Source organism: Phoca vitulina, unplaced genomic scaffold (assembly GCF_004348235.1).
Source record: "Phoca vitulina isolate PV1807 unplaced genomic scaffold, GSC_HSeal_1.0 scaffold3, whole genome shotgun sequence".
In the NCBI taxonomy this organism is placed as follows: Eukaryota; Metazoa; Chordata; class Mammalia; order Carnivora; family Phocidae; genus Phoca; species Phoca vitulina.
This window is the reverse complement of record NW_022589706.1, coordinates 11,429,478-11,444,830: the sequence shown is the minus strand read 5'-3', so window position 1 is coordinate 11,444,830 and position 15,353 is coordinate 11,429,478. Positions and strand designations below refer to the sequence as shown.

General features: G+C 36.9%; 1 protein-coding gene across 4 annotated transcripts in view; it reads right to left on the bottom strand.

Annotated features, from left to right (window-relative positions):
• The window catches only part of SLIT2 (slit guidance ligand 2), a 360,745-nt gene that overhangs the window by 40,624 nt on the left and 304,768 nt on the right, over positions 1-15,353 (bottom strand). For all 4 annotated transcript variants that reach the window (XM_032400092.1, XM_032400094.1, XM_032400096.1 and 1 more), the window contains 3 exons: positions 4,964-5,088; positions 4,727-4,824; positions 3,110-3,249 (listed from right to left, as the gene is read on the bottom strand). In XM_032400092.1, coding sequence (XP_032255983.1) covers positions 3,110-3,249; positions 4,727-4,824; positions 4,964-5,088 — 363 coding nt within the window. The remainder of the gene's footprint in view (positions 1-3,109; positions 3,250-4,726; positions 4,825-4,963; positions 5,089-15,353) is intronic.

Here is a 15,353-nt window from a genome sequence, read left to right as displayed (position 1 = left end):
AGGCATAGCAAGGATTAGATAATAAAAAACAATATTGACCCTTAAAATTTATGTTGTCAATCCCTGCAGCAGGAAAGAATAGCGAGTTTTCTCCTTTAATAAATCAATAACTTTTTACTGTGATGTTTTGGTCACAAGGGTTTAAATAAATTTAATTTCCCAATGGTGGTTCATTTTGTTTTGAGTATTTTTAGCTCTGTTTTATAGCCTGCCCATCACATCATGAGTTCTCTGTCGGACTGCTTTCAGATCTCTGAATTTTCTGTTAACATTATGTCCATTTCTGACTCTTGACATGGGTGCCAAATATAAAACCTTTCACCATAATAATTTACAACCTTTTCCCATGAAGTTTTATTTGTTCCTGCTAAACAGTTCCCTTTCTCATTGTTTGCCTTTGGCAGTATAGAGTAAAACATCTCCAAACAGAAAAGCAACTTATGACTTGAGTGATTTTTAAGCAATGACAACATGATTATATTCCCTGAGCACAGCAGGGGTTTCTTTTCCCAGGTCTCCTACTCATTAATCAGATTCCAATCTTAAATCTAAAACATTACAGCCACATTATTAAAAAAAAAAAAAATTCCTCCCTCACTACAGACTTGGATGAAGCATGATATGAAACTCTAGAGTCCAATTCATGCTTTCCTATAATTAAAGGCCACTTATGCACCACTGATTTCAAAATCTGCAGATGGTTGCTTGATATTTTGTAAATGAGCTCATTTCACATATGAACAAAAATACTACAGCTAATGGATGGGTTACAAATGTGCATCGTATAGATATCTGCTCTGATGCCAAATTGTCAAGTTCTTTGTTGCCCACAAGACCCAGCAAGTTACAGTGGTAATATCTTCATGTATTGTATGCTGTGAGCTTGCTACTGAGTTCAATGTTTTTGTTTCTCCTTTGCCCAAATTAAGGCAAACCGGTATTTGCAATAGCTATGACTAAAAACATGTCAGCCTCAGTTCTTGTTGAGAGCCAAATGACTCTGGACAGATAGTCATGGCAGATCCCCGCATGATGGCTTTTATAGATGTCATATTTTGGTTAAAAAGTGTTTTTGCTAAGCCTTAGGGTTTTTAAATATGTTTCAAAGATCTGACAGAGGGAAATGAGACTTCATGATACTTCTCAGAGGGAGGGGCATTGAACTGAATCACTTGGGATGGAGAAAATGTGTTCAAGAGGAGCAGGTATTAGAAGGAAGCTTGGAAAATGAAGGGAGAGAAGGTAAGGCTCAAAAGAAATGGATTAGGAATAACATCTAGCAAATCTAAAGCCAAAGCAGGTGCACCCCTCCAAATCAACCGAGAAGAGTCTGCCACCTGATGCAAATCATCATAAAAAAGGTGTGTAAGAACTAAATACACAGTGCTTTCAAGCCTAGGGTTTCATCAGGGGATATACATAAATTCTTTGTTTCTGTGCTCAGGAGCTCATTGGCTAACCCAAGTGTGCTTGAAATGCTTGGGTCCAATTTGTCCGGGTCAGTGTGGGTGTAGGTTTAAAGAGGCTTCCAAAATTAAGTGAATTAAGCCCTTTCAATAATGATTAGAACAATGATCGGAAAACAGAATTATTCCATCCTAAGAAGGTACTAGGTAACAGATTTTAGTGCAAACATTGGGTTCTTGTACAAGTCTAACTTAGCTCAGCCAGTAATTCTCAGGGTAGCTCCAAGGGCTCCAGGATCTGTGCGTTCAGGCCAGTGGCAAATGTCTGAGGTGTGACACAAGTAATATTAGTGTGAATGTGAAAGCTATATAGCACTTACACTTCCCAACAGTTTTAGGATGGGTACCTATTGAATATACTTGCTATCCTTTATTAATGCACAATATCAAGGAATTCAAACTAGCCACTAAGGGGCCCAAGGGCTGCATATATGTAATAGAACAATTATGATACAACATGTTCACATTTCTCCTAGAAACTCAATATATTACATTATATGCTTCACTGGTGTAAAAAAAAAAAAAAAAAAAACATATCATGGAAAAGACAGGTTTGAAGGCACTCAAACAGATCTGGGATGTCAAAACAGAACACTTTTATTTTACCTAGCATTTTCCTACCAAGAAAAGTACTTATTAAAATGCAAAGTTTGAGTACTCCATAAAAGATTAAATTTCAATGCTATTCTGACAAATCCCTGGGAAAGTGAATCATACAGATGTGCTCTCATCTTTTCATGTTTAGAGATGTTAACCTCAGTCATCTACATAGTTATTTTACCCTCTGATATTCTTAACTATGTATTAAAATTGTAAGGAAATATATGGTTAAGGAAAAATACCCATGAAAATGAAAATGGTAATTTTGAATAGAGTGACAGAATCTACTTCCCCACCTTTTCTTACAAATAAAATGTGTAACATTCTCCTTTTCTCTATCAACTGTAAAATGAAGTGGTTTATTACAGTAACAAGATTGTAACTATTCTGCTTCTTATTCATAGCCCCCAAAATCAATCAAAACAGATATTCTGACATAACAGGTAGGTCTAAACTTGACATGGCCTTTACAGCAAATTGGTTTGTGCAGGGAAGTTTACCAGCTCAGAAAGACTTAGGAAATTTGTTACCCCCAGATACAAAATGTCAGCAAAAAAAGTGATAATTATATGATTATCCAAAGTGCTTAGTATCCTCCTGATTACATTTTATTTTGAAGGACATGAGTTATTAGAGGAAAACACTCACTAGTGAAGAAACACATGGACACAAGTAATCTCAAATGCTTAGTTATGTTTCGACTATGTGAAAAATATGCCCCTCTTTTCACCTGTGTATTGGTGGGTTGGTTTGCACAGGACAAATTCTTTGCATGAAAAATGTTATGCAACCCTGTGATGAAAAGCTTCAGAATGATAACTTCTTTTTCAGCTGGATAGCATGACTTTATGTAGATGCCTGCTTGGTCTTTCATTTGGTTGGCTGAAACCCTCTTAACTCTGTTATTCACATTACATCTAATTTTCAAAACACCTACCAGTTATTGAATAATACAATGGCTTACTACACATATACAGCACATTGGCAGTGATGCTTTCGAACAGATACACTATTGATGGCACAGAATTTCCTACTCTTCCTACCTGTGTACTCAGGTGGACAAAGGCACGTGTAGTTATTAATTCCATCCACACATGTAGAGTTATTTTCACAGTCATTATCTTCACAGTCGTCAACATTGACTTCACAATTTTCTCCTTCAAATCCATCAGCACAAATACACCTGAACACCAGGGGGAGAAAAGGCAAAAAAAAAACACCCCATGTTCATGTTGCATTTTAAAGCCATATGGTCCAAAAATTGAAAAAAGCTAAACACACTCATCAACTACAGAGGTTTTAACTGTAAGAAACTGAACTTTAAAATGTTTTTAAATGACAGGGGCGCCTCGGTGGCTCAGTTGGTTGAGTGACTGCCTTCGGCTCGGGTCATGGTCCTGGAGTCCCGGGATCGAGTCCCGCATCGGGCTCCCTGCTCAGCGGGGAATCTGCTTCGGGGAGTCTGCTTCTCCCTTTCCCGCTCCCCCCTCTTGTGCTCTCTCACTCTCTCTCTCTCAAATAAATAAATAAAATCTTTTAAAAAAATGTTTTTAAATGACATGTAGTAAGCATGAATTTAAGGTAGTATCCCCTAAATCAGAAACAATTTGAAAAAGAAAATTTATGCTGGCTGCAAGAGGGCAAATGGCTCCGTGGTCTTGTAAGTCAATAAATCCAATGTATTGGCAGGTCTAAAACACAAGCAAAGCTTACAGCTCTAGGTATCTTAATCTCAACTTGTGCTCTAATAAAATGATTCATGCTTCTCTGCTCATAAATAAAGAGGAACTGGTTCTGACTTTAAAAATTACAATACCTCCTACCCTAACTATACTGTCTTCCATGTCTCAAAACAAAAAAGAAATATGAAAATAAAATTACATCTTCCTTGTCATTATAAAATGTAAATGTTCTCGTTAAGTCTCAACAGATACAATTTTTCCATGACAATAACACATTGTACACTTGACCTTGATAGGTATCAGAATAATCTTTGAGTAGCCTTACTGAAAAAGAGACCATTTCATGACAGAATGCAGAAATGAAGAATACTTATTATAAAAAGTGGTATTTCCAACAAGCTTTGTAGTAGATTAACATTCTTATGTGAAATTATTACCGTCATTATAAGAACTGTGTTTCATAATTCATGAAGTACATCTGAAGTAATTGTACCATATGATTAAATAACTCCAGATTAAAAATGTTCACAGCATGTTTGTCTACTCATTTTGTGTCCTGGAAATAAATCATGAATTTTCTGTTTCAGTGGGACCTACATCTTATCATTACAAACTGTCTGTTAAAGCAATACACAAAGCAACAGATGAATATATGACTTGAAGAGGAGACTATTGGCTATTAATTAGCATAACAGAGCTACTACTTTGTCTTGACCTAATCTGAGTGTATGAATCATAATGCACGCACGTACGTTTTAAAAACTTCTTGATTTTATAGCATCCTGAGCTGAGAATACTGTAATGTCTTGTTTTTCATATTACAATATCTCTGAGAAGGACTAATACATATTGTCCTTATGAATAAATTTCTGGCTTCTTTTAAGAATAACACCTTTTGATTTGAAAAGGAACACGAATGTTTACTTAGTTATTCTTGCCCTAATGCTTCAGACAGAATATTATAGACTAATGACCTACCAGAATCCATCTTTTTCTCCTTCCTTTAAGTGGCAAGTTCCTCCATGTTGACATGGGTTACTGATGCATGCATGAATCGGGACATCACAGTCCTGCCCCTAGAGAAGGAATGGCCAAGTAAAGTCAAGTGTAAATAAAGGAGATCTCAGTACAGAGAGAAAACACAACAGAATAATGAGGACCCACCAAAGAAAGCTATGTTTTCAGATCAGGGCTCCCTCAAAAGCTTCTACTGACCTTGAAACCATAGGGACAGGTACAGCGATAAAAGTCAACTGGATCATTGTTACAGGTGCCATCATTTTTACATGGGTTTGATAAGCACGGATTACATTTAGCTAGAATACTGACATCCACGGGACCTGAAAATTAATTAAAACGTATAAGAAATTGATGCTTTGTACTTTTCGTTCACTTAAATTATTTAAATGCCTTAATGTAACAGTAGATTTTGTATAAAAAATATTGGTCACCTATCTATATGTGTATGTCTTCCATGAATAGAACAGAAATCAGCATCATCGTATAATGTTCAAGAATGCAACGGGAGACCATCTCATTGAGAGGCATGGTGAGAGTGCCCAATGTCAGAATGGGACTATGGGCTGTGAACTTAAGTGGTTAGGATCTGATGTTAGTGATGCCAGTGTCCCAGGGTCAATCCCCCCATGGCCAACTAGCCTGTGTGGATGCATTCCATGGCCATTGTCACCATCTTAACTTCAGCCAGCTGTCATGGAAATGCATACCTTTGATCCCAAAGAGGACTTTATGTGTGTGCATGTGTGTGTGTGTGTATGTGGGGGGGAGGTTGGGGGATGTGTGGACAAGTTTAATGCATAAATAGAAACAGTCAGTGCAATTAAAAATACAGTAGTATGCACCTGCTCGCCTATCATTAGTCCAGTAGTGTTACTTTCATACAGGAGATAGAAAACAGTGCCACTTTTTTGCACCTGGAAATAAACCAAAAAGGTAATTTCCATCATATTCTCCCTCATAGCCCTTTGGTTCAGTATGTTAACACATTAGCACAGGCCTGTAGTGGGTGAGATTTCTATTTCTTCCCCTCCAAGAAGAAAATACTGTCGAAATAATCTTCACTTGCAATCTCACCTCTTGGGATACACACTTTAAAAATCTCCTGACCCATGAAAGGTTTAGATTAAAGGCAGATTCATTTGCAGCCATTTTCCTTTGTTGCACATATTCATTCCATAAATGGTTAACAATGTGGAAACTGTACTGTCTTTGATAAAATTATGTTCCACTGAGGCTACTTATGGCCATATTTCTGAGAGCTAATTAGACTGCCTCTTGGCAACCAATGAGGACAATATCAGGGTGACATATTAATATATATAAAATACACATATTTTATAACATAAATATATTCATTATATTTCTGTCATCAGCAATATTTCTGTAGTTCTTTATCCTCACTGGAAAAAGCAGCGATAATCCCAGCTGTATAGTTCATCCCATGCAACTTCCAGCAAAGCTATCTGAGTTGACTGTTCAGCATGCCCCCCTTCCCACTATCGCTGATCTAACTTTCTAAGGTAGCTCCACCCCACAATTGTAGGATTTCTGCTCATATAAACTATCGTTCATCAGATTTTTCTACAGATTAGAGTTTATGTTTGTGAGTTATTGGTGTACTCACAGAAACAGAAAGAAAATGTGAATTATCATGGTAGGCATAAGAACTCTTCATATCTGTGTATTCCTTTACCCCTGAAAAATACCAGTCCACATTGATTTAATGGTTATGGAGTGAAATCCAAAAGAGGATACTGTTCTGTGTTGGTCAGTTTTTCTATTAACAAAACCCCTGAAATCTTTCTACAAAGAGATTCCTGTTTCTTTTTTTTTTTTTAAGATTTTATTTATTTATTTGACAGAGAGAGAGAGGGAACACAAGGAGGGGGAGTGGGAGAGGGAGAAGCAGGCACCCCACGGAGCAGGGAGCCGATGCGGGGCTCGATCCCAGGACCCTGGGATCATGACCCGAGCCGAAGGCAGACGCTTAACGACTGAGCCACCCAGGCACCCCTCCTGTTTCTTTTTTAACCATCTGGAAGTGGACGACACTCCTGGGGATGACCGCATTAATGGAGAGGGGTGGTGTTTACTTCTAGTGACACCTCAGTCACTAGAGAGGCCTTGCCAGTGTCCCCTTCATTTTTTCTGGGTGACCAGAGTAACTAATGGATCAATACCAAAGTGATGCTCAGAGACATTTAATTTCTCACCCCTGCCCCAACGTGTTTATCAAGTAAATTTAGCTATTTCAGCAAATTGGAGAAATAAATAGTGGCAGTTAGTTAAAGCAGTAAGTTAAATTAAGATAATACCACACCATAAATAGCCTTGTGTCTGCTAACCTTATCATGCTTGGAATCAGCAATAGAAAAGCAAGTAGTGGGTACCTCAGCTCGGGTAGAAGAGAGAAGAATCTAACTTGGAAAAAAGGCGTAAGGGGAAACAGCTAAGAATGTACACAAGCAAAAGAGAACATCAGCAAATACGAGGACTGTAAACACTCATCTGGCCACTTCCCAAGACCTTGAGGAAAATTGTCTCTTGGTCTATTTCTGTGCTTTCAACCTTGTAAAACTGCCGTTTGAATAGAGGAGTTCAGGGTTGGCAGTTTCTATGTTTATTCTCTGGAATGTGACATTTTTCAAAAATTATGTTTGACTGTTTAGATGAGAAGCCAGAGATTGTTTCAAGAAAACCAATTAAATACATCTTGAAGAATGTAATAGAGTATGCTGATAACAAAATTGCCAGACTGAAGTAATCCAGTTTAGCACAGAGCCAAAATTTATTTAATAAATATCCACTGAACTATACCTAATATATTAACCAATAAGCACTAACTTCTGCACTTTTTTCCAGGACCAAATTTGGTTTCCTATATAATTAATCCTGCTCAACTGTTTTCATTACCTGGAATTTCTTATGGGTAAACCACATGAGATCATTGCTCCCTCATATATAGTCAGTTTATCTAAAGGAATCAAAATAACAACCTCTCCCACATGCACAGGCTTTTCTTGATCTATTTCTTAAACCTGCGAACTGTTTTGGTGGCATCAAAATTAGGATTGTCATTCTAAAATACTGAGTTCTAACTTCTTCAGGTTTGTAAAGTTGACTACCACAGCTACCCTTCTACTCACTTTTTCTTTTACAAACCCTTCTTTTAAAGTCAATGCTTCATAAATGATTTCTTATTTCTAGTTCCTGAGGTTGAATGAAGGGTAATTCAAAAGATGTTTGTGAGTTATCAATTCCAAATAGTCTCTAATATCCCCAAATACCTTAAAAATTATATAATTCTTATTTATTTTATTTTTATTACTTATTTTATTTTCTTATTTAGATTATGATTCCACCTAACTAAACATCCTTCCTATAATGTGATTTTAACATCCACTTGGTTTATCTAAATCTACTCATTTCTATATTCTAAACCCTCAGAATTATATCCCTTGTATCTGGCTCTCTCCTCTCATTCATCTTCCTACCAATATATTGTTCCTCTTCTAGGTCTACCTTCTATTTTCTCTTTGCCTTCAATTTGTGATTTATTTTCTACCCAGGACACTTTCTCTGAGATCCTTTCCTGCAAAGTTCTTATTCAAGGGGAACGACATCTTTAATCCATTTCTATAACGAGGAGATGATATCAGAGCTAAAGAGTGATGCTAAAGTCATAACAAAATGGTAAAAGAGCACAGCTCTTTAGGAAAAAAAACAACACAGGTACAATTTTGCACACTTGACTATTCCCAGATGAAAGATGTTCAGGAATAGGAATTAGACAAGTCTTTTATCATAATGCAAGTAATCTTGGACAGAGAATCTGAGGTCCATCAAACTAAGTTAGTAATCTAGATTTGTTAGTGTGTGGAGTTAGAGCAATGGTAGCCATCTCAATGGGTTGCTTTAAGCATTAAAGGAAATGTTCATGAGTTTTGAGTACAGAATACAGTGAGAGCAAGCACAGAAGCCACAGCAAGTTCTGACAGTCTTCCCTAGACTTCCAAAGAAGGTAGGTAGCTGAGGAGAACATGAGTGGTTCACTTAGAAGGAGAAAGGAAGTCTTCCTCTGCTTGTTTGCTCCAATTTTAGCATAGACAAAGGCAAACCAGAGCTTGCTATTCATTCATTCATTCATTCATTCATTCATTCTAGGTTTCACTGAGTACCTTCTGTCCATGCCAGGAGATGCTGAAATTTGGGAAAACTGCAGGGACTATTATTATCAGAATCATGGGGGAATGGCTGGGAGCACTGAGAGATAATTATCCATTGGGTAACAACACCAAGAATTAATGATTTTATGGGTTTAAGGACTGCAACTGTGATTTGTAAATTTGGCATGGACAGCCACCAGAAACATTACAACATTATGAAGGAGAGTTTTTGTTCTTACACTGCTGCTTGGCAAGAAACTACAGCTTGCTTGCTGAAACAACCTCACCAATCTTCAATCTTTCCACTTGCCCAAAGTTAACTAGTCTCAAGAAATTTTAAATTCTTGCCAACCCATTAGCGCTTGTAAAATGTGTGCCACAGAGGAGAAAAAAATCTAGCTTCAGGAATACAGATGTTTACTAATGTCACTGAAATGAAGGAGGGCAGTCTAGGATAACTAGGTTGATTTAAGACTTGGTCTTGAAGAGCCCTCTTGCATCAGCTGTATGGATTGGAAGTGTGTTTAGCTTAATAATTCAAGGGGAAAATGAGCCAAAAGTTTGGTTAACAATTTGTCTTTGCCAGTTACTCTAATCTTTAACAGACAAACTGCTGGACCTCAAATCTATTAAAGCTTGTAGGCAGACTTGCTTACTTGACTGAAATCACTAGCTATACACCTGACACCAATATCACCACCCACTGAGAATTGCATTCTCACTTTGATTTATTACTAAAAGCTCCAGACACAAATTTCTAACTATATCCCAGAGTCTGCCTTCATTCTGGCATCCCTTGGAAACATAAGTCAAATAAGAGAATCCTCTAGCACTGCCCTTGTATAAAGTCAAAGGTACATCAAAGACAGCTCAGGAAAAATATAGGGGGTATTTGATGTTGGGCATAATTAACTAAAAGGAGGTTTTTATTTAAAACCCCCAAACCCTAAGCTCTGCTTGTTATTACATTACTGCATTTCTTAAGCACTAATATCAAATGCATATTTTTAAACAACATTCCATCATTCGGTCATTCAGTTATCAAATATTTATTGAGGATCTACTTTGTGCCAGGCAGTCAGCTAAGTTTTGGGAGTTCAAAGGTAAGTGAAATGCCAAAGTTTCTGGAAAAACTTACAGTTCAGTATTAGAGACATGTATACATCAACTACAGAATGCAGTTGCAAGAGGATGTGGGAAATGAAAAGGCATGTTTTGGAATATGTGTTTTAAGTTTCTACAAGCCTACACAGGGGAGGAATTCACTAGTTGCACGGAAATACTAAATCTGTAGTTCATTAGAAAAATCATGGCTGACGTTTGAAGCTGTGGGATTGGAATCAATTAATAGGGGTAGGGAGAGAATCCGCTATATGTCAATATTAAAGAATGTAAGAAAAAGATGTCAGCAAAGGAATGAAGAAAGAGCAAAGAGAATGTACAAGAAGGAGCAGTCGCTACCAACGTCTAAGATGAAAAACAAAGAGGACTAAAAAGAAGCCATTGAAATTAGCAAGATGCAAATTGCTGGAATCCCTGTAGTTTCACTGTAGAGTTGGGGACGGTCAACAGATGATAGGGGGTTAAAATCTTATAAATTTGAGTTACATAAATGATTTAACAAAAACACAAATGTTGCATATTACACCTCTGGGATCACTAGGCTTGGCTATTTGCTATATACACATGTGACCTCAGGCCAATAAATGAACTTCTTGAGTCACAGCTGAATGGAAAAGGGCAATAATTATTTTATGGAATTTTATCATACCAGATTGAATATGGATGTACAGTATTTAAGAACAGAATATGAATTGTTGGTTCTCATCACCTATTAATATTAATGTCTGTTAAAATTTTTCCAGTGTTTTAAGTTTTCAAAAGTATAATGAAAAATAGTCCTTAGTAAAAGAAAGAAAAGAAAAGAAAAGAAAAATAGTCCTTATTTGTTTTTTAAAGATGGTGCTTTTGGTAAATAACTACGTACAAACCTGAATATTTTCTTTGGCCAGTGAGCAATTCATAATCCCCAAAAAGCTAAGTTTATTTCAAAATTATAATTATGTGCTGGTGGTAATAAATCTGAAAATGTAAAAAGGATTTGACCAAGTTCTAAATACTACTTCAAAACTGATCTAGTGAATTTTTCATTACTTCTAGTTTGGGCTATATTTTTATTATTTTTTAATTCTTTTTAAGATTTATTTATTGGAGAGAGAGAGAGAGAGATAGAGAGAGAGAAGGGGCAGAGGGAGAGGAGAGAATCCCAAACAGACCCCTGCTGAGGGTAGAGCCCGACGCGGGGCTCAGTCCCATGTCCCCGAGATCATGACCTGAGCCAAAATCAAGAGTCAGATACTTAACTGAGTGAGCCACCCAGGCACCCCTGGGCTATATTATTTAATTGCCTAAATGACTAAAGACAATATCAACCAATAATTTTGAGACACAAAACAAAGACCTCAAGATTGTCAAGAACTTCTCCAAAAGGAAGATGTTGATCCTGCTGAAAAAGGTGACAGCATTACCGTGTTACTGCTGAGAGATGTGGAATTTTCCCCAGGAATTCCAGAATCTAGAGGAATCTTAACATATAATATTAGTGGAAGAGATTCATGTGGTGGTGAAATGTTGATAATCTTGAGATATGAAAAGGTCCCGGGTTTTCTGACCCTTTATCTAACTTTTATAAATGAAATAATGAAGTATGTTGAGCATCATATTCCTGTTTGTTTAAGTTCATGGCTACCAGACACCTGTCCATTTGGGCCTCTTCCCCTCCATTGTGTTCCATTCTTGGCTCCTCTTGACTCACTATGAGACTCTCCTGAAGCCCTAATGGACCTGGGGGTATCAGTTACAATTCCATGATTGTTTGATTTGGATATATGTTATTAGTATCTTTTTTAAAATTTTAATTATCTAATTTGTTTATTTTTGAGAGAGAGAGACAGAGAGAAAGCGAGCACAAGTGGGGGGAGAGGCAGAGGGAGAAGGAGACTCCCCGCCGAGCAGGGAGCCCGATGTGGGGGCTCGATCCCAGGACCCTGCGATCATGACCTGAGCCGAAGGCAGACACTTAACCGACTGAGCCACTCGGGCACCCACATTATTAGTATCTTATATATATTTCTATTGCCAAACCTCCATATTGTTTTGAAATCATCTATTTAAATGTATTTATCAGTAGAATATAAACTCCATGGAGACAAGCATCTTTTTGTGTCCTGTTTATGACATGAACTAGATTCTTAAAACCTCGGAACTGTGCCTGGCGTGTAACAGGAACTCACAGAACATTTGGTGAATGAAAGAAGGAATATATCATTCATTTCCACTAGACTGTTCATTCTTTGGCACATTTAAGTGTTTAATAAATGTCTATCAAATTAAAGGTGAACAACTTAGTTATCTGTATAGCTAAATCTTTTTGAACCAAGAGCAATAAAGAGAATATCAGAAATTAACAATATTTTGCATTCCACGGGGAAGGCAAAAATCTCTGTTTTACTACAGACTGCTTGATCATTCTAGCATCACCTGATATTTAAAAGATGAAGACTAGAAATCTGGGTTATCAAGAGAAGTCACTTTGCTTCTCACTCAAGAATGTTCTAATCTGGGTATTAATTAAATATTATCTGATAATCTATTTCATCCAATGTATTTATTTGTTGTGCCCTGAAACTATGATAATATACCATAAGGAAAGTACTCTGAAAAATGTAGGATAAAAATTGTTAACTGAATATATTACTCAAAATAATGGCCTAGCCCTTCTTAGCAGAGAAAACATTTAAATTGTATTTATATATAGCTATATAAGCACATCTTCAATTAAAGGATAGTCATCTTCCTGCTGTAATGTGAAATTACATATTTACAAATCTTAATATTAGGAGCATGTACTTACATGATTTTCATGAATAAAATAAAACATATTAAACTGGCATAACTATGGGAAAAGTTAAAATATTAAAAAGCCAAATTATAAAATATTTAAAGAAGTGTCATTTTACTGCTTTTAAGCTCATAAGGCCTGATAGCTCAAAAACTCAGTACCCAGTAGATTTCTTTGAGTGAATTATTTTAATTAGTAGATCAGAGTACTTTGCCTTTTACCAATCCACTTATTATCAATAAATACTTCTAGCAAAGCATATGAAAGTGGTCTAAAACTTTCATTTTCTAAGTATGTTTCAATAGTAGAATGGCACTCTTACTTATATTGATTTGTTTTGAGAATATTTTTATTGAAAATTATAAAGTAAATTTTAGTGGTAAGCATTGGAGTCAGTGAGTCAAAAATTCTGGCTCCTTGTCTTAGGAGCTGAGTGATTCTGAACAAATTATTTAATCTCTCTAAATTATAATATTTGCATCTCCCAAATGGGGAAATAATGGTACTTATTTTGGGAATGCTATAAAAGTTAAAAGAGATAAGGATCTATGTAAAATCCTCAGCATAATGCAGACCCTCGATATAAGCTGTTGTTAGTTATTATTACTGCTATTATTATTCTTGGTAATAGTAGTGGCAAAGATGCCGTATGAACTGTCATAAATCTTCAACTAGAAGAGTCTTAATAAGACAATGAAACTTCACAGTATTTTGACAACTACCAAGAAATGCTGGCAAAAGGCATTATGAGTTTCAACATCTGCTATCACTCTAAAAGCAGATTAAGTTATAGAAAAACAGTAAATCTTAGTCTGCTAAATGCAATTACACTCTATTTGTTGAGTTCTGAATGTCTACACTTCTTGTCACCTGCCCTACACCCACGTTATCTGCTACCCAGTTTAGGGTATGGCTTGAAATATATGCAGTCTGTTGACTTGAGAACTTCATGAATACTAAACTAAACCACAGTTCCAGCATTTTCCTACAACACAGCTCTGTTCCCGTGGCACCATCCTCAGACTTGACATCCCGCCCCAATAACTGGCTTAGATACACCTGCACTAAACTGTTCACAGCCACTCTCCTCTGACACAATTTCTTCCTCTGAACTTTTGTAGCAACCACGCTCTCCCACATGGGAGCCGGTAGCTGAGCCTGGCTCTTTCAGGTTAAACTTAAATTAAATAAAATGAAAAATCCACTTCCTCTGTTGCATTAGCTACCTTTCAGCAACCACACACGGCCAGTGACTACCGTATTTGATCGCGCAGATACAGAACATTTTTATCACTGCAGAAAGTCTTATCGTGCATCACTGATCCAGACTAATTTTCCCTCAGGCATATTTCTATTCATGCCACACTAACAACTAAGCAAGAGGCTATTAAAGAAAAAAAATGTCGGGGTGCCTGGGTGGCTCAGTCAGTTAAGCGTCTGCTTTCAGCTCAGGTCATGATCTCAGGGTCCTGGGATGGAGTCCCACATCCGGCTCTCTGCTCAGCGGGGAGTCTGCTTCTCCCTCTCCCTGCGTTCTTCCCCTCACTCGCGCTTAATCTCTCTTTCTGAAATAAATAAATAAACTTAAAGAAAAAAAGGTCAAATCAGTTAGCTATATCTTGAGTTAAACAGTCACTTAGGTATGTGTGTACGTTTGTATGTGTCGGACTTCTGAGAACATATAGTAAATGACTGTGAACAATGTCCCTCAGAGAATTGAATGCAAGTATGTAGCTTTTCTCAAATTTATATTATCATGAAATATTTTTAAAAGAAATATCTCCAGGGAACTCTAACCTTTGAGAAACATACATAAGCACCAGCATTTTTCAGAAAGAACAAGCATCCCTGGTTACAAAGAAATATAACAAAATCAGTTTATAGTTTCTCAACTTCCCCATATCAGCTTTCTTTTAAATTTTTTTTTTTTAAGATTTTATTTATTTGCGAGAGAGAGAATGAGAGACAGAGAGCATGAGAGGGAGGAGGGTCAGAGGGAGAAGCAGACTCCCTGCTGAGCAGGGAGCCCGATGTGGGACTCGATGCCGGGACTCCGGGATCATGACCTGAGCCAAAGGCAGTTGCTTAACCAACTGAGCCACCCAGGCGCCCCCCCATATCAGCTTTCTAAAATACATCTGCCCGATGATGATGCCTAAGAGAAAGTTTTAATGCCAGTTTCTCTTTCCCTATCTCCCATTTGACAATCTCCTCCACTTCCCAAAACAACGATATGCCTTTCAGCACACCAGAAATTTGGGGGCACTGCCCCAAAGAAACATCTGCGGTTACAAAAGAATAATTTAAAACACTGATTATCTGCAAAGCCTCTTGCAATCAGTGCACATAATCCTAGAGAGGCATTTCCAATTAAGTTTACTTTCAATTTTTAATAAAAATATTAACATGCTGATAAATAATTATGCTGTCCCAAGCAATGGAGCCTGAGTATTAACAGCAATTCAATTTTAAGAAAAATTTAAAAACTCAAAGATTTTTGGTTGAAGGACATTTTAAA